This window comes from Salmo salar, chromosome ssa13 (genome assembly GCF_905237065.1).
Source record: "Salmo salar chromosome ssa13, Ssal_v3.1, whole genome shotgun sequence".
Taxonomy (NCBI): Eukaryota; Metazoa; Chordata; class Actinopteri; order Salmoniformes; family Salmonidae; genus Salmo; species Salmo salar.
In genome coordinates, this window is record NC_059454.1 from 68,474,515 (window position 1) to 68,494,017 (window position 19,503).

Genomic DNA, 19,503 nt, shown 5'->3' on the forward strand with positions numbered 1-19,503 from the left:
CATTCAAGTCTCATCATGGAGCCTTACAATGTATTAAAATTCAAAACATGTAAACCAAACCAACTTGTCGTGACGTGACTATCATTAATGTGTTGACTGTTATTTATTGAATAATTAACTACTATGTTTAATTGTTACTCAATTAAATGAATCATGTAACAATTAACTCATTATGAATTTAGGGCACTACTGGAAAAGTTGTTTTCCAAGTTACTATCTCCCAACTTAAACTCTAAACTCTAAAGATATATATATATATATATTATGACATCAATAACAGTAAAATCGCGCCGGAGCAGAAGGCAGACATTTACCCCAACCGATTGTGTTTTTTTGTTCGTTTATCTGCATTGTTTGTAAGTTATTTTTTACTATTTTGTACATAATGTTGCTGCTACCGTCTCTTTTGCCCGAAAATAACTTATAGACATCAGGACTGCGATTACTCACCATGGACTAGCAGAATCGTTTTTCTTTTTTCACGACTCTGACGAGCCCGAGGCGGAGGATATATGGCTCCCTTGGGAACAGGCCTGACCCCAGTGATCTGCGTGAATAGGCAGAGAAAGAGAGGCCGGAGGGCGGGCTGCCTTCTGAGGAGTAGGAGGCAATCAAATAAACCCCCACTCCCCTCAATTCTGCTCGCAAACATGTAATCTTTGGACAATGAAATGGACAAGTTATTGGAAGGATTAAACTACCAACGGACATTAAAAACTTAAACATCTTATGCTTCACTGAGTCGTGCCTGAACGACGACAATATCAACATACAGCTGGCTGGTTATACGATATACCGGCAGGATAGAACATCGGCGTCTGGTAAGACAAGGGGCGGCAGTCTATGTCTGTTTGTAAACAACAGCTGGTGCACGATATCTAAGGAAGTCTCAAGTCATTGCTCGCCTGAGGTAGAGTTCCTCATGCTAAGCTGCAGACCACGTTACCTACCAAGAGAGTTTTTCTCTATATTCTTTGTAGCTGTTTACATACCACCACAGTCAGAGGCTAGCACCAAGATAGCATTGAATGAGCCTTATTCTGCCATAAGCAAACAAGAAAACTCTCACCCAGAGGCGGCAATCCTAGTAGCCGGGGACTTTAATGCAAGGAAACTTACATTTATTTGACCTAATTTCTATCAACATGTTAAATGTCACCCCAGAGGGAAAAGAACTCTGGACAAACTATACTCCACACACAGAGATGGATACAAAGCTCTCCCTCGCTCTCCATTTTGCAAATCTGACCATAATTATATCCTCCTGATTCCTGCTTACAAGCAAAATTAAAACAGGAAGCGCCAGTGACTAGATCAATAAAAACGTGGTCAGATGAAGCAGATGCTAAGCTACAGGACTGTTTTGCGAGCACAGACTGGAATATGTTCCGGGATTCCTCCAATGGCATTGAGCAGTACACCACATCTGTCATTGGCTTCATCAATAAGTGCATTGATGACGTCATCCCCACAGTAACTGTACATACAGTACATACCCTAACCAGAAGCCATGGATTGCAGGCAGCATCTGCACTGAGCTAAAGGCTAGAGCTGCCGCTTTCAAGGAGCTTGACTCTAACCCAGAAGCTTATATGCCCTCCGACGAACCATCAAAAAGGCAAAGCTTCAATACAGGACAAAGATTGAATTGAACTACACCAGCTCTGACGCTCGTTGGATGTGGCAGGGCCTGCAAACCATTACAGACTACCAAGGGAAGCACAGCCAAGAGCTGCCCAGTGACACGAGCCTACCGGACGAGCTAAACTACTTATATGCTCGCTTCGAGGCAAATAACACTGAAACATGCATGAGAGCACCAGCTGTACCGGAAGATTGTGTGATCACGCTCTCCGCAGCCGATGTGAGTAAGACCTTTAGACAGGTCAACATTCACAAGGCCGCAGGGCCAGACAGATTACCAGGACGTGTACTGTGAGCATGCGCTGTGTCTTCACTGACATTTTCAACCTCTCCCTGTCCGAGTCTGTAATACCAACATGTTTTAAGCAGACAATCATAGTGCCTGTGAAGAACACTAAGAAGAAGAACACTAAGGTAACCTGCCCTAAATGACTACTGATCTGTAGCACTCACGTCTGTAGCCATGAAGTGCTTTGAAAGGCTGGTCATGGCTCACATCAACACCATCATCCCAGAAACCCTAGACCCACTCCAATTTGCATACCACCCCAACAGATCCACAGATGATGTAGTCTCTATTGCACTCCACAATGCCCTTTCCCACCTGGACAGATGAACACCTATGTGAGAATGCTATTCATTAACTACAGCTCAGCATTCAATGTTTTGATTTTTTTAATTTTATTTTACCATTATTTAAATAGGCAAGTCATTTAAGAACAAATTCTTGTTTTCAATGACGGCCTAGGAACAGTAACTTGTTCAGGGGCAGAACGACAGATTTTACCTTGTCAGCTTGGGGATTCAATCTCGCAACCTTCCAGTTACTAGTCCAGCGCTCTAACCACTAAGTTACCTGCCGCCCCAATCAATAAGCTAAGGACCCTGGGACTAAACACCTGCAACTGGATCCTGGACTTCCTGACGGGCCGCCCCCAGGTGGTAAGGGTAGGTAACAACACATCCGCCACGCTGATCCTCAACACAGGGGCCCCTCAGGGGTGCGTGCTCAGCACCCTCCTGTACACCCTGTTCACTCATAACTGCACGGCCAGGCTCGACTCCAACACCATCATTAAATTTGCTGATGACACAACAGTGGTAGGCCTGATCACTGACAACAACGAGACAGCCTATAGGGAGGAGGTCAGAGATGTGGTGCCAGGACAACAGCCTCTCCCTCAACGTGATCAAGACAAAAGAGATGATTGTGAACTACAGGAAAAAGAGGACCAAGCATGCTCCCATTCTCATCGATGGGGCTACAGTGGAGCAGGTTGAGAGCTTCAAGTTCCTTGGCGTCCACATCACTAACTAACTAACATGGTCCAAGCACACCATGACAGTCAAGAAGCGGGCATGACAAAACCTATTCCCCCTCAGGAGACTGAAAAGATTTAGCATTGGTCCTCAGATCCTCAAAAGGTTCTACAGCTGCACCATCGAGAGCATCCTGACTGGTTGCATCACTGCCTGGTCAGGCAACTGCTCGGCCTCTGACCGCTAGGCACTACAGAGGGTAGTGCGTACGGCCCAGTACATCACTGGGGCCAAGCTTCCTGCCATCCAGGACCTCTATACCAGGCGCTGTCAGAGGAAGGCCCTGGAAATTGTCTAAGACTCCAGCCACCATAGTCATAGACTGTTCTCTCTGCTACCACACGGCAAGCAGTACCGGAGCACCAAGTCTAGGTCCAAGAGGCTTCTAATCAGCTTCTACCCCCAAGCCATAAGACTCATGAACATCTAGTCAATTGGCTACCCAGACTATTCACATTGCACCCCCCTCCCCTCTCCACACCACTGCCACCCCTCTGTTGTCATCTATGCATAGTCACTTTAATAACTCTACCTACATGTACATACTACCTCAACTAACCGGTGCCTCCACACTTTGACTCTGTACCGGCACCCCCCTGTATATATTGTTATTTTTTACAGCTCCTCTTTAATTACTTGTTAGTTTCATCTCTTATTCTTATCCATATCTTTTGAAACTGCACTGTCGGTTAGGGGCTCGTAAGTAAGCATTTCACTGTTGTATTTGGCGCATGTGACTAATACAATTTGATTTGAACAGTAAATTATTAATTAGTACCTCATCAGTCTCATTCTGAACGTCGTGTATTTCTTGGATATCTGCACAAACCCTAACCTAATTGATGAATCAGCAATACAAACATTGGCTTAATTATTTATTTACTAACTAACTAAATAAAGAATCACACAGAAATACATAAACACACACACGGTATAGGTTGTCGATTACTAACTTAATACAATGAAAAGAGGTCCCTAGTGGACTAAAAAAAGCATGACCATTTGGTTACACAATGGGAAAGGAGGGGTAGGTAAGGAGAGGGAGAGACAAAGAGAGTCAACTTATCGTACATACATTTGGAAGCTACACTCACGGGAATATGAATACTTTGCACATGAACGACTGCTCATTCGGAAAATAAATGCAATGTATATATTTACGCGTATGTGAGGACAGACGCTGGGAGACGAGAAGCAAGTACAGGGAGTGAATATTTAATAAATAACCGACATGAAACAAAACAAGGACTGCGTCTGGACAGGGGGAACAAAATGACATTAATGCTGACATGGGGATGAATCTGAGAAATAGACAGATATAGAGGAGGCAATCAATAAGTGATAGAGTCCAGGTGAGTCCAATGAAGCGCAGATGCGCGTAACGAGCGCCGGAGAGGGTGAGCAGGAGAAGGCGTGACAGTACCGCCCCCTCTAGGGGTGCCACCCTGCGTCCCATCTGGGCGAGCCTGACGGGCCGGCCAAGGCTTGTGAGCCGGCCAAGGTGTGGGAGCCCGACAAGCCAACCGTGGCGTGGGAGCCGGACGAGCCGGCTGAGGTATGATGTGGGATGGGAGCCTGCTGAGCTAACCAAAGAAAGAAAACCTCTCGAGCCAGCTAAGGCATGGAAGCCTGACGAGCCAGCTGAGGAACCCCTGGTTCCTTCGGCAGCGGCACCTGGACCCAACATCACCAACAAAAAACTAAAAACTCCCTGATGCTTCCAATATTGTGCTGTCAGCATTCTGTGAGGGCAGACGCTGGGAGACGAGAAGTAAGTACAGGGAGTGAATATTTAATAAATTACCGACATGAAACAAAGCAAGGACAGCGTATGGACAGGGTGAACAAAACAACATTAATGCTGACACGGGATGAAACTGAGGCAATCGATACGTGATGGTGTCCATGTGAGTCCAATGAAGCACTAATGCGCGTTGATGGTGACAGGTGTGCATAATGATGGGCCGCCTGGCGCCAGAGAAGGGGAGTGGGAGCAGGTGTGACAGCGTAGATGTCTTTGTCGTCTCTCTGTTGAACTCGATGGGTGCTATGGGGAAGTTATCGAGGGATGTAAGACTCTAGTTTGTCCACCAGAGGTCAGAATGTCCTTTGTAGTGGAGCTTTTCTCATCTTGGGGTGTTCATTAGACTAGATACTTCAGAGGGATCCGTTCTTCCCCCTCGCCTTTGGTCAAATGTCCTAGACTACTTTACATACAAAGCTGCAGACTGTGAATGTTCTGGTCTAGTCTTTCATAAGTTCCAACCATTTCGTAATGTTCAGCTCATGCTTTCTGTCACGCTGATCTTAGGGTCTCACCATTTTCAGCCGTGTAGCCACTGCCCCACGCTGTCTGGTCTCAATGGTTGATTATTCATCGTTCAGCTGCTGACCACTTTATACGCCAGCAGTAACCTGGCATATTTTGGTCTAATGTAAATTTTGTTAGCGAGCCCTTTTAAGCACTCTGGCCAAAAGGGGCGTTCTGGGCACAAGTTTATATAAAAAGCCATTATCTCAGTTAGAAGGCTAAAATTACATTGCTATCTTCACAAAAGTATTGTCATACTTAATCATATATTTTATACAACATTTAGATACAAATCTGACAACTAGAATGTGTACACCCTCAGAGATACAGTTATTTAGTTGTACCATCCTTAATGACATCACAAAATAATAAAATAATAAACACTTTGACAGGATTGTTCTTTAACTTCTTATGGGCAGGTGGGACGCTACCGTCCCACCTGGCCAACATCCGGTGAAATTGCAGAGCGCGAAATACAAACTACAGTATTATAAATATTTAACTTTCATAAAATCACAAGTGTAATACATCTTAACTTCTTGTTAATCCAGCCGATGTGTCAGATTTCAAAAGGCTTTACGGCGAAAGCAAACCATGTGATTATCTGAGGATAGCACCCCGCATACAAACACATGAAAAACATATTTCAACGGGGCAGGTGCGACACAAAAGTCAGAAATAGCGATATAAAAAATGCCTTACCTTTGATGATCTTCTTCTGTTGGCACTCCAAAAGGTCCCAGTTACATCACAAATGATCCTTTTGTTTGATAATGTCCTTCTTTATATCCATAAAAACTCAGTTTAGCTGGCGCGCTTCAGTCAATAATCCACCCAGTTTCCCTCCATCAAAATGCATACAAAATGAATCTCAAACGTTACTAATAAACTTTTCCAAACAAGTCAAACAACGTTTATAATCACAACTTAGGTACCCTAATACATAAATAAATCATGAAATTTAAGACGGAGTATCGTTATTGTCTTTACTGGAGAAAAATACCAAAGATCACGCTCTATTCCACGCACTTGGAAAACTACACCTTAAATGGGAGCCACCTAGAAAAACTACAATTTCTGGCAAATTTTTCCAAAAACCAGCCTGAAACTCTTTCTAAAGACTGTTGACATCTAGTGGAAGCCCTAGGAACTGCAATCTGGGAGGACTTGGCCTTATAATAAAAGTGATAGCCATTGAAAATAGAGGTAGGCAGAATTCTTTTGGGGGGAGGATGGATTGTCCTCGGGGTTTCGCCTGCCATATCAGTTCTGTTATACTCACAGACATAATTTTAACAGTTTTAGAAACTTTAGAGTGTTTTCTATCCAAACCTACTGATTATTTGCATATCCTAGCTTCTGGGCCTGTGTAACAGGCAGTGACTTTGGGCACACTTTTCATCCGGACGTCAAAATACTGCTCCCTACCCAAGAGAGGTTAACCATTTCCCACATTCGTTATGTTAGAAATATTGTTTCAATGTCCAATCATTTGACGTTTGAGTTTTTAGGCGGACCACACTCTCTCTAGACAAAGCATTCCTTTGGTGGATACTGAAAGGCAGAGGGGGAAAGTTCCCTCCTGCTTACGATCCAGTGTTAAGGTGTAAAGACCGGCACAGTCCCCCCTTTTCTGTGGGAGAGAGGGGTCTGGCTATCTTCAAACATGTGCCAAGCTGATCTGGCACCTTTGATCCTCACCAAGGAGAGAGAGTCAGGACAAACTAAAGTTACATTAATAACTCTAAATTAAGCATATAGGAGTACCAATTTTTTTGTTAACTGCTCAACTCAGCTTTGTTCAATTGTATTCTTCATACTATAATATAATATAAAATAATGACACAGAATTTTAAGCAAGTCTTCTCTGCTAAATGAATTAGTGTAGCACATTAGGACCTAACATAAGGACAACTCAGAGTATGCTATTCTGTTCTTCTGAAATAGACAACATTTTCTTCATTTCATGCTTCTTTAGATCTGTCTAAAATAAATAATGGATTTATTGTGAAGGAGTAGGCTATTTTACATGGATTCATTCGACTTTTTAAAATGTAGATTTTCAAAATGTCTGCATCAGTGGCTTGTAGTGGAAGCCAGGATATGCTAAATGTGTTTATGTTAATCAATGGTCAATTACAGTGAGCCCGACTCTTATTTGCTTGACAATCACCGGCTGACAACATTTTGGGACCGCCACAGCCCTAACCTTGACTCCCTCTCTGGCATGCTGATCCCATGGGTGCCCTCTTGTGTGCCCGTAGATGCCCCCAGTGTGTCAGAGGGCAGAGACGTTGGCGTGACCCTTGGCCAGAGAGGGGTGCTGGAGTGCGAAGTGGATGCGGTGCCCAAGGCGGACTTTGAGTGGTATCGAGACGAAAGAAGGTAAATTGTTGTGGATGTTTGCAAACATGTTGAATCTGTGCTTTTCCAGGGTTTTAGATTTTCCTGGAAGTTGATTTTCAAGGAAGGTCATTGGGTCATCAGCATATAATATATATACACTGCTCAAAAAAATAACGGGAACACTTAAACAACACAATGTAACTCCAAGTCAATCACACTTCTGTGAAATCAAACTGTCCACTTAGGAAGCAACACTGATTGACAATAATTTTCACATGCTGTTGTGCAAATGGAATAGACAACAGGTGGAAATTATAGGCAATTAGCAAGACACCCCCAATAAAGGAGTGGTTCTGCAGGTGGTGACCACAGACCACTTCTCAGTTCCTATGCTTCCTGGCTGATGTTTTGGTCACTTTTGAATGCTGGCGGTGCTTTCACTCTAGTGGTAGCATGAGACGGAGTCTACAACCCACACAAGTGGCTCAGGTAGTGCAGCTCATCCAGGATGGCACATCAATGCGAGCTGTGGCAAGAAGGTTTGCTGTGTCTGACAGCGTAGTGTCCAGAGCATGGAGGCGCTACCAGGAGACAGGCCAGTACATCAGGAGACGTGGAGGAGGCCGTAGGAGGGCAACAACCCAGCAGCAGGACCGCTACCTCCGCCTTTGTGCAAGGAGGAGCAGGAGGAGCACTGCCAGAGCCCTGCAAAATGACCTCCAGCAGGCCACAAATGTGCATGTGTCTGCTCAAACGGTCAGAAACAGACTCCATGAGGGTGGTATGAGGGCCCGACGTCCACAGGTGGGGGTTGTGCTTACAGCCCAACACCGTGCAGGACGTTTGGCATTTGCCAGAGAACACCAAGATTGGCAAATTCGCCACTGGCACCCTGTGCTCTTCACAGATGAAAGCAGGTTCACACTGAGCACATGTGACAGACGTGACAGAGTCTGGAGACGCCGTGGAGAACGTTCTGCTGCCTGCAACATCCTCCAGCATGACCGGTTTGGCGGTGGGTCAGTCATGGTGTGGGGTGGCATTTCTTTGGGGGGCCGCACAGCCCTCCATGTGCTCGCCAGAGGTGGCCTGACTGCCAGTAGGTACCGAGATGAGATTCTCAAACCCCTTGTGAGACCATATGCTGGTACGGTTGGCCCTGGGTTCCTCCTAATGCAAGACAATGCTAGACCTCATGTGGCTGGAGTGTGTCAGCAGTTCCTGCAAGAGGAAGGCATTGATGCTATGGACTGGCCCGCCCGTTCCCCAGACCTGAATCCAATTGAGCACATCTGGGACATCATGTCTCGCTCCATCCACCAGCGCCACGTTGCACCACAGACTGTCCAGGAGTTGGCAGATGCTTTAGTCCAGGTCTGGGAGGAGATCCCTCAGGAGACCATCCGCCACCTCATCAGGAGCATGCCCAGGCATTGTAGGGAGGTCATACAGGCACGTGGAAGCCACACACACTACTGAGCCTCATTTTGACTTGTTTTAAGGACATTACATCAAAGTTGGATCAGCCTGTAGTGTGGTTTTCCACTTTAATTTTGAGTGTGACTCCAAATCCAGTCCTCCATGGGTTGATAAATTGGATTTCCATTGATTATTTTTGTGTGATTTTGTTGTCAGCACATTGAACTATGTAAAGAAAAAAGTATTTAATAAGATTATTTAATTCATTCAGATCTAGGATGTGTTATTTTTGTGTTCCCTTTATTTTTTTGAGCAGTGTATATATACTGCTCAAAAAAATAAAGGGAACACTTAAACAACACAATGTAACTCCAAGTCAATCACACTTCTGTGAAATCAATCTGTACACTTAGGAAGCAACACTGATTGACAATACATTTCACATGCTGTTGTGCAAATGGAATAGACAACAGGTGGAAATTATAGGCAATAAGCAAGACACCCCCAATAAAGGCGTGGTTCTGCAGGGGGTGACCACAGACCACTTCTCAGTTCCTATGCTTCCTGGCTGATGTTTTGGTCACTTTTGAATGTTGGCGGTGCTTTCACTCTAGTGGTAGCATGAGACGGTGTCTACAACCCACACAAGTGGCTCAGGTAGTGCAGCTCATCCAGGATGGCACATCAATTCGAGCTGTGGCAAGAAGGTTTGCTGTGTCTGTCAGCGTAGTGTCCAGAGCATGGAAGCGCTACCAGGAGACAGGCCAGTACATCAGGAGACGTGGAGGAGGCCGTAGGAGGGCAACAACCCAGCAGCAGGACCACTACCTCCGCCTTTGTGCAAGGAGGAGCAGGAGGAGCACTGCCAGAGCCCTGCAAAATGACCTCCAGCAGGCCACAAATGTGCATGTGTCTGCACAAACGGTCAGAAACAGACTCCACAAGGGTGGTATGAGGGTCCGACGTCCACAGGTGGGGGTTGTGCTTACAGCCCAACACCGTGCAGGACGTTTGGCATTTGCCAGAGAACACCAAGATTGGCAAATTCGCCACTGGCGCCCTGTGCTCTTCACAGATGAAAGCAGGTTCACACTGAGCACGTGACAGACGTGACAGAGTCTGGAGACACCGTGGAGAACGTTCTGCTGCCTGCAACATCCTCCAGCATGACCGGTTTGGCGGTGGGTCAGTCATGGTGTGGGGTGGCATTTCTTTGGGGGGCCGCACAGCCCTCCATGTGCTCACCAGCGGTAGCCTGACTGTCATTAGGTACCGAGATGAGATCCTCAGACCCCTTGTGAGACCATATGCTGGTGCGGTTGGCCCTGGGTTCCTCCTAATGCAAGACAAGGCTAGACCTCATGTGGCTGGAGTGTGTCAGCAGTTCCTGCAAGAGGAAGGCATTGATGCTATGGACTGGCCTGCCCGTTCCCCAGACCTGAATCCAATTGAGCACATCTGGGACATCATGTCTCGCTCCATCCACCAACGCCACGTTGCACCACAGACTGTCCAGGAGTTGGCGGATGCTTTAGTCCAGGTCTGGGAGGAGGTCCCTCAGGAGACCATCCGCCACCTCATCGGGAGCATGCCCAGGCGTTGTAGGGAGGTCATACAGGCACGTGGAGGCCACACACACTACTGAGCCTCATTTTGACTTGTTTTAAGGACATTACATCAAAGTTGGATCAGCCTGTAGTGTGGTTTTCCACTTTAATTTTGAGTGTGACTCCAAATCCAGACCTCCATGGGTTGATAAATTGGATTTCCATTGATTATTTTTGTGTGATTTTGTTGTCAGCACATTCAACTATGTTAAGAAAAAAGTATTTAATAAGATTATTTCTTTCATTCAGATCTAGGATGTGTTGTTTAAGTGTTCCCTTTATTTTTTTGAGCAGTGTATATATATATATATATAGACAGAGAGCGAGCGAGTGAGAGAGCGAGAGAGAGAGAGTCTTCCCTAGAAGGACGTTTTGTGTATTGTTTTACTCGCATGGCTGAGGCAGCTCTATATGCATTTTAAATTGGTCAAATAAATTCATAAATGTATTCACTGACTACAGAGCTGTTTTCTTCTCTCTCAAGGATCTTCAACGGTTTAGACGGCATGGAGATCGAGGACGCCGGGCAGCTCTCCAAGCTGACCTTCTTAAACATCTCAGAGGCAGACTACGGCAACTACACGTGCATCGCCATCAACAAACTCGGCAGCTCCAACGCAAGCTTTGTCCTGTATGGTGAGTACATTATACCATTCAAGGTGCAAAAAAATGAAAATATTTTGTTGGTAACACTTTATAATAACTTTCATGAATAAGCTATTATACATGTTTCTAAATGCTTCGTAAATTATTAAAGATGTTATAAATGTTTATTATGAATGGTTACAAATAATGAAATGTTTATTTATTATTAGTTTAGAAATAATTTATGAATGCCTATTCATGAATGTTATGATAAAGTGTACGGAATATTGTCTTGTGTTATTTCTACACAGTGCATGACTAACACAGAACCCAAACCGGCTGCGCGCGTGCTCCATTGTGCGTCATCGTGCATAAATGTATTTTGTCCCCAACACCAAACGCAATCACGACACGCAGGTTAAAATATCAAAACAAACTCTGAACCAATTATATTCATTTGGGGACAGGTTGAAAAGCATTAAACATTTGTCCTGGGATATAAACATTGAGTTGTTATTTTACCTGAAATGCACAAGGTCCTCTACTCCACCAATTAATCCACACATAAAACAGTAAACTGAATCATTTCTAGTCATCTCTCCTCCTTCCAGGCTTTTTCTTTTCTTGACTTTATATTGCGATTGGCAACTTTCATAAATTAGGTGCATTACCGCCACTGACCTCATTCATCTTTCAGTCACCCACGTGGGTATAACCAATGAGGAGATGGGAGAGGCAGGACTTCCACCTCGATCTGTGTTACAAATAGAACTGACTTCTATTTTAGCCCATGGCAACGCAGACGCTTATTGACGCATGCGAGCAGTGTGGGTGCAATAATATAGATTTCTAAATTTATTTTGCAATGCTCGCACATGCAACGCGAGCGGTGTAGTCAGCCTGTCACAGTTCACTTTGAATGGACTATGATATTTCTTTATTTAATTTGTTTGATATAAATAACTGAGGCAATTTCCATGCTTAACATCAAAGCCTCAAACTGATTTTGTGTAAGAAGAACTGCATATACTAATACCCTGACTACACCGCTCGCGCGTAAAATGAATTTAGAAATATATATTATTCAATTATTGCACCCATACTGCTTGCACGCGCCAACGAGCGTCTGCGTTGCCAAGGGCTAAAATAGAAGTTAGTTTTATTTGTGACGCAGATCGCGTAGCAAGTCCTGCCTCTCCCATCTCCTCATTGGTTTATAGAAGCAGGTACCCACGTGCCATCTCCTCATTGGTTATACCCACATGGGTGACTGAAAGACGAACAAGGTCGGTGGCGGTAATGCACCTAATTTATGAAAGTTGCCAATCGCAATATAAAGTCCAGAGAAGAAAAAGCCTGGAAGGAGGAGAGATGACTAGAAACGATTCGGTTGACCGTTTTATGTGTGGATTAATTGTCATAGTAGAGGACCTTGTGCATGTCAGGTAAAATAACAACTCAATGTTTATGTCCCAGGACAAATTAGCTAGCAACAGCAAGCTAGCTAAATATTACAAATTAGCTAGTAAGTGCAAGCTAGCTAGCTAAATTGCCATAAATGTTTAATGCTTTTCGACCTGTCCCCAAATTAATGTAATTGGTTCAGAGTTTGCTTTGATATTTTAACCTGCATGTCGTGATCGCGTTTGGTGTGGGGGAACTAAATAAATGTATGCACGATGGTGCACATGCGCAGCCGGTTTTGGTTCCGTGTAAGTCTGGGAATCTGTGCCTTAATCTAACGCAACATCATCATAATGATTTAGGTTAACAGCAACACCTTTCACATCACTGTATGCCTTTAATACTGCACCCACAAAGCTAAAAACATATTCACCAGCTTGACTTTCACATTGTTCACATTAAGGTAACATTGTCAATGATTGTTTGCTTTTTGTTTGTTTTATATATTTTGCTGTGTTCTGTTCTTCTGGTGTAGAGGTTATTGAGCCTACTAGCTCAACACTAGTGCAAGGTTAGTACCGGTATTCAGCATGAGCATGCGTTTCGACTCACTCTCACCTCTCTGATGCGCTAACAGAATTCTAACAACGCATCTTAAACATTGCCATTTTCACATTGACAACAAACTGATTAGATGCCAATATCACTGGAGTGGCACTCAGTGCTAATACTGAGGTGACAGGAGGAATATGTTTCTGCCACTGGAAGGGGCCAGATAATGTTTGAGCAGTGCCTGACAAAAATTAGATTGTCAGAAGTTTACTGGGCTGCTCCTGAAAACTTTATTAGCTTCTAATTCCATTGATTAATATTGATAACAAGTTAAAAATGTATCTGACAAGTGACATTTCCTGGAAGAGGGCCGGATGAGGAGAAAGTAAGTCAGTAAAATCACTGTGGAAATGGTAAATGAAGAACTCTGTAGCTTTTTTAAATGTTTTGTTAACTCTGTTTTGTTTTTCTTATTTCAACCACCTCTCCGCCTCGCTATGTGGCATGGCTTCATTTTTATTTTGCATGTGCTTCATCTGCTGTGTAAGTATCTATCTGTCCTAAAACTATCATTTGTGTTGTATGTGTTAAAGCTGTTGTGACAATTTGTTAAATAATTTGTCTGTCTGGTTGTGGAATGGTGTCTTTATAGGAATCACAGAGACACATTCCTAATTCCCGTTTTTTAATCAATGCCATGTGTTCTTTTCCAATCCAAACTTCCCTCTAGTTAGTTTGAACTAATACTTGTAATGAACGTTACTACTATAGTGTAGCCCTACAACTGACCTCTTAGCAATGTGTTAGCAAAGCAAATTTTAATGATTGATTTGATGTGTGCTCAACGTCATTGTATTAATTAGACAGATGTTTGGAATTTAAGTGAAACTGGATCATTAACTGTGGGGCCCCTCTTCAGAGATGTATTACTTGCTTTGATTTGGATTGTGGGGGGAAAGGGCACTATTATTGTAATTATCCACATGCAGGTTTAGGAATAATCTACTGTGGCAGCATAATTGGATAGATGTCCCAATAGAATAGCTGGTGAACTCCAAGAAAATCCAAAGGAAATTAGAAATCATTGTATTACTCGGCTTCAAAGTAAAAAAATGCAATAATTTCGTCCCTCTCTCTCTCTCTCTCAATAATGCCCCATGTGGTCCAATATTTATTTATATGGGATTTCGAAAGCCCTTCTGAACCATACGACCCCGCAAGACCAAAGAATGGAAGTATGTTTAACTCATATAAGCCTTATTATATAGATCATCTCGTCAGCCTCCGAAATACAGTATAAATTCACATTCAATATGAGCTTCGCACAAAGGTCATTACTGAGATTAAAAATGTAATCTTGAAAGGTGACATAACACAATAGCTGTGACAATTGTCTCTAGAATTGCACCTCTCTCGCCTTCAAGAAAACTTGTTCCAAATCATATACAATACAAGTGTTCCTTGTCAAGGGCATTAGTTTATGGAGTTCGAGGACTACTCTACTTTGGCCTGGATTGTTGTTGTCTGGCCTGGATTCAATTCTTAATGTTAAGAGCAAATCAATAATACTACATTTTATCTTTAAATGAACAAGTCTTGTACCCTCTCTAGGTGAATAAAATCCCAGACCTTATGGCACCATATTTTTTTATGCAGTACATGATGGATACAACATGACATACTGGTGACAAAACAGTCCTATACATTATTGTTATTAAATACTGATGACAAAACAGTTCTATACACAGTTTATTAGGTACACCCATCTAGTACCGGGTCAGACCACCATTTGCCTCTAGAACAGCCTGAATTATTCGGGCCATGGATACAAGTCGGAAACGCTCCACAGGGATGTTGGTCCAATAGGACCTGAAGGCATCACACAGTTGCTGCAGATTGGATAACAATAATACACCACTGCCACCATCCTAGTTCCGTTGACACCCGGCAGTATGAGTCCAGGAACTTATGCTGCTCATGCCCAATCTTCGCCAAATCTCTGCCATCAGCATGACACAACAGGAACCGGGATTTGACGAACCAGGCAATTTTTTTCCACTCAATTGTCCAGTGTTGGGGATCGCGTGCCCAATCGAACCATTTCTTCTTGTTTTTAGATGATAGGAGTGGAACCCAGTGTGGTTGTGTGCTGCAATATCCCTTCTGTAACAAGGATCAACAAGTTGTGCGCCCCGAGATGCCGTTCTGCACACCACTGTTGTACTTTGTTGTTATTTTTCTGTTTGCGGCCCTCCTGTTAGATTGCACAGTTCTTGCCATTCTCCTTCGACCTCACTCATCAATGAGTTGTTTTCGCCAAAAAGGACTGCCGCTGACTGGATGTTTTTTGGTTGCTGCACCATTCTTAGGAAACTCTAGACACTGTCGTGGGTAAAAAGCCCGGTAGGGCATCCGTTTCTGAAATACTGGATCCGGTGTGACTGGAACCAATCATACCATGCTCAAAGTCGTTTAGGTCACTCGTTTTGCTTATTCTAATGTTCAATCGAGCAGTAACTGAATACCTCGATGCCTGTCTGCCTGCTTTATATAGCAAGTCACAGCCACATGACTCACTGTCTGTAGGAGCAATACATTTTCATAATGGGGTGGTGTACCTAATAAACTGGTGAGTGTACTTTACTGTTATTATATACTGGTGACAAAACAGTACTAAACATTATTTTACTATATACTGGTGACGAGGGTGTTATGGGTGGGCCTTAGGAGCCCTGGCCCACCCTACCATACCTCCTTGCCAATCCAAATAAAATATTGAAATATTGATCATATATTTGAACAAGACGCGAGCGGCAGAAAGACTCATCAATTTCAGTTAAAGCATCCGAGCGAGAGAAACAGCACCCCTCTGTCTCAGTAGGTTTACAAAAAAAATAAAATGTAACCTTTATTTAACCAGGAAGGGCTCATGAAGATTTGAAATCAATTTTTCAAGAGCGTCCTGGCCAAGAAAGGTAGCACCTAGTCATTACAAAATTACAGACAGACAACATGAAAAAATACAGGTAATCTAATAAAAAACCACAGAATTCACAAGAGTATAACAAAATCATAAAACAGCAAATTAAAAACATTGACAGGTCAGGGAATCAGCCTCAAAATCCTTCATCAATGATTTAGAAACACCAATCGGGACAAGTTCTTCCAGTTTAAAAGTATTTTGTGAGGCATCCAAACCAATGGCGCAGAGTACAAGCCCTTATACCAAATTCAGTTCGAACATTTGGAACAGTTGGCAGGATAAAGTCCTGCGAACGAAGAGAGTACCCACCACATTTCTGAACAATAAAAATGCCCAAATAAAATGGTAGTAAAACTAAAATGGCTTTGTAAATAGAAGTATACCAGTGACTGAGCCTACGATTGACAAGAGAAGGCCAGCCAACCCTTGTATATAAAGTGCAGTGGTGCGTAAGGATTTTGCAGTTTAAAATAAATCCCAATGTTCCATAGTAAAGGGTGTCAATTGATCTCAAACACTGAGCGGAAGCATTCATATATACAATATGGTTTAAACCATGTATCTGATACTGTCTGGACTAAAATAGTGTGGCATGTCATACAGCATCAGATACAGTCATGGCCAAAAGTTTTGAGAATGACACAAATATTAATTTTCACAAAGTTTGCTGCTTCAGTGTCTTTAGATATTTTTGTCAGATGTTACTATGGAATACTGAAGTATACTTACAAGCATTTCATTAGTGTCGAAGGCTTTTATTGACAATTACATGAAGTTGACGCAAAGAGTCAATATTTGCAGTGTTGACCCTTTTTTTTCAAGACCTCTGCAATTCACCCTGGCATGCTGTCAATTAACTTCTGGGCCACATCCTGACTGTTGGCAGCCCATTCTTGCATAATCAATGCTTGTAGTTTGTCAGAATTTGTGGGTTTTTGTTTGTCCACCTGCCTCTTGAGGATTGACCACAAGTTCTCAATGGGATTAAGGTCTGTGGAGTTTCCTGGCCATGGACCCAAAATATCAATGTTTTGTTCCCCAAGCCACTTAGTTATCACTTTTGCCTTATGGCAAGGTGCTCCATCATGATGGAAAAGGCATTGTTCGTCACCAAACTGTTCCTGGATGGTTGGGAGAAGTTGCTCTCGGAGGATGTGTTGGTACCATTCTTTATTCATGGCTGTGTTCTTAGGTAAAATTGTGACTGAGCCCACTCCCTTGGCTGAGAAGCAACTCCACACATGAATGGTCTCAGGATGCTTAACTGTTGGCATGACACAGGACTGATGGTAGCGCTCACCTTTTCTTCTCCGGACAAGCTTTTTTCCGAATGCCCCAAACAATCAGAAAGGGGATTCATCAGAGAAAATGACTTTACCCCAGTCCTCAGCAGTCCAATCCCTGTACCTTTTGCAGAATATCAGTCTGTCCCTGATGTTTTTCCTGGAGAGAAGTGGCTTCTTTGCTGCCCTTCTTGACACCAGGCCATCCTCAAAGTCTTCGCCTCACTGTGCGTCCAGATGCACTCACACCTGCCTGCTGCCATTTCTGAGCAAGCTCTGTACTGGTGGTGCCTCGATCCCGCAGCTGAATCAACTTTAGGAGATGGTCCTGGCGCTTGCTGGACTTTCTTGGGCGCCCTGAAGCCTTCTTCACAACAATTGAACCGCTTGCCTTGAAGTTCTTGATGATCCGATAAATGGTTGATTTAGGTGCAATCTTACTGGCAGCAATATCCTTGCCTGTGAACCCCTTTTTGTGCAAAGCAATGATGACGGCACGTGTTTCCTTGCAGGTAACCAAGGCTGACAGAGGAAGAACAATGATTTCAAGCACCACCCTCCTTTTGAAGCTTCCAGTCTGTTATTCGAACTCAGTCAGCATGAAAGAGTGATCTCCAGCCTTGTCCTTGTCAACACTCACAGCTGTGTTAACGAGAGAATCACTAAGCTAGTCCTTTTGTGGCAGGGCTGAAATGCAGTGGAAATGTTTTTGGGGGATTCAGTTCATTTGCATGGCAAAGAGGGACTTTGCAATTAATTGCAATTCATCTAATCACTCTTCATAACATTCTGGAGTATATGCAAATTGCCATCATACAAACTGAGGCAGCAGACTTTGTGAAAATTAATATTTGTGTCATTCTCAAAACATATAAAGGAGCGCTGTTTCGTTCGCTCGAATGCTTTCTCCGTTGATATAGTTTAAGCAGAAAGGAATAGGCGACGCGAGAGGGCTCACTCTCTTCCCAATGCGTTTACATGGGAATAATATGCAGACCTAAGCTTGTCGCCTGCCTTCCCACCTTTGGGACAAAGACTCACATTGTTAAGGCGGAGATATGAGCATCTCGTCATTACATAGGCTACAGATCTCTGGCTTCAGCCTCTTGAAAATTGGAAAGTAAAGTTGGTGGGTGCACTGTTAGGATGGTGCATTGTCCTAAAGTAAAATGTTTCACCAAAATTACATAATTACTCCTGTCTAAATAAAATCTGTCAAAATACTTCACCAGGGAGCATGACGTAGCCACAGAGGATCATTAACTTATTTAAAAATAAATTGCTGTGTATTGTTTCAAATCAGAAGTGTCTAGGCCTATGCCTATTTGGGAAGCCCGCAATTTTAGTAGTGCGTGTGGCAATAGGTCTAGCTGATTGAGTTGCGACTGTCAGTGAAAAGAGTCTTAAATATGTGTGAAGATAATGTGTCTTGAGTATAATTTCAAATGTTGCCTCAAGAAGAAGGGGAGGGGTGTGTGGCGAAGATATGGTGCATCTTTTTCCAGAATGAATGCATATTTATGAAAGTGCCCATTTGGCAATGTCTGATTTCTGATTGTCTTAACTCACCACGTACACCACTAATAAGCTGAGCTTTCAGTCATTTTTTATTCGCTTCACACAAGTCAATGAAGTCTGTATTTTAACACCCATTGCGAATGATAGTTACTCAGTATTTGAAAAATCTTTCCAACACTCCCGGCCTCCACATGGGCGAGGATATTGGAAATTTTATCAAAGCCTATTGGATGATAACTTGTTTTTAACTAGGACAGAATAATTTATGACTGACTTTTTCCAACATAATATAGATACAGCTGATCCCCTTATTGTATGGGACACTTTTAAATGTGCCTTTAGAGGCCATGCAATTCAGTACTCATCTCTAAAACAAAAGCAATTTACGTCAAAATTGTCCAAATTAACAAATTAAATGGAAGGACTATCAGTACAGATAGATGGCAATAAAAACTGTACCATAGAGGCACAGAATAAGTTAGAGAAAAAACAAAAATAAATGTAGGAACTTATTCAAGAACGATTAAGTGT

General features: G+C 43.2%; 1 protein-coding gene across 6 annotated transcripts in view; it reads left to right on the forward strand.

Moving 5' to 3' along the window:
• LOC106567646 (opioid-binding protein/cell adhesion molecule) overlaps window positions 1-19,503 on the forward strand; it is a 606,617-nt gene that overhangs the window by 574,780 nt on the left and 12,334 nt on the right. For 4 of the 6 annotated variants that reach the window (XM_014137181.2, XM_045693498.1, XM_014137180.2 and 1 more), the window contains 3 exons: window positions 7,540-7,660; window positions 11,132-11,283; window positions 13,172-13,207. In XM_014137181.2, coding sequence (XP_013992656.1) covers window positions 7,540-7,660; window positions 11,132-11,283; window positions 13,172-13,207 — 309 coding nt within the window. The remainder of the gene's footprint in view (window positions 1-7,539; window positions 7,661-11,131; window positions 11,284-13,171; window positions 13,208-19,503) is intronic. The other 2 variants (XM_014137183.2, XM_014137184.2) reach the window with 1 other exon arrangement.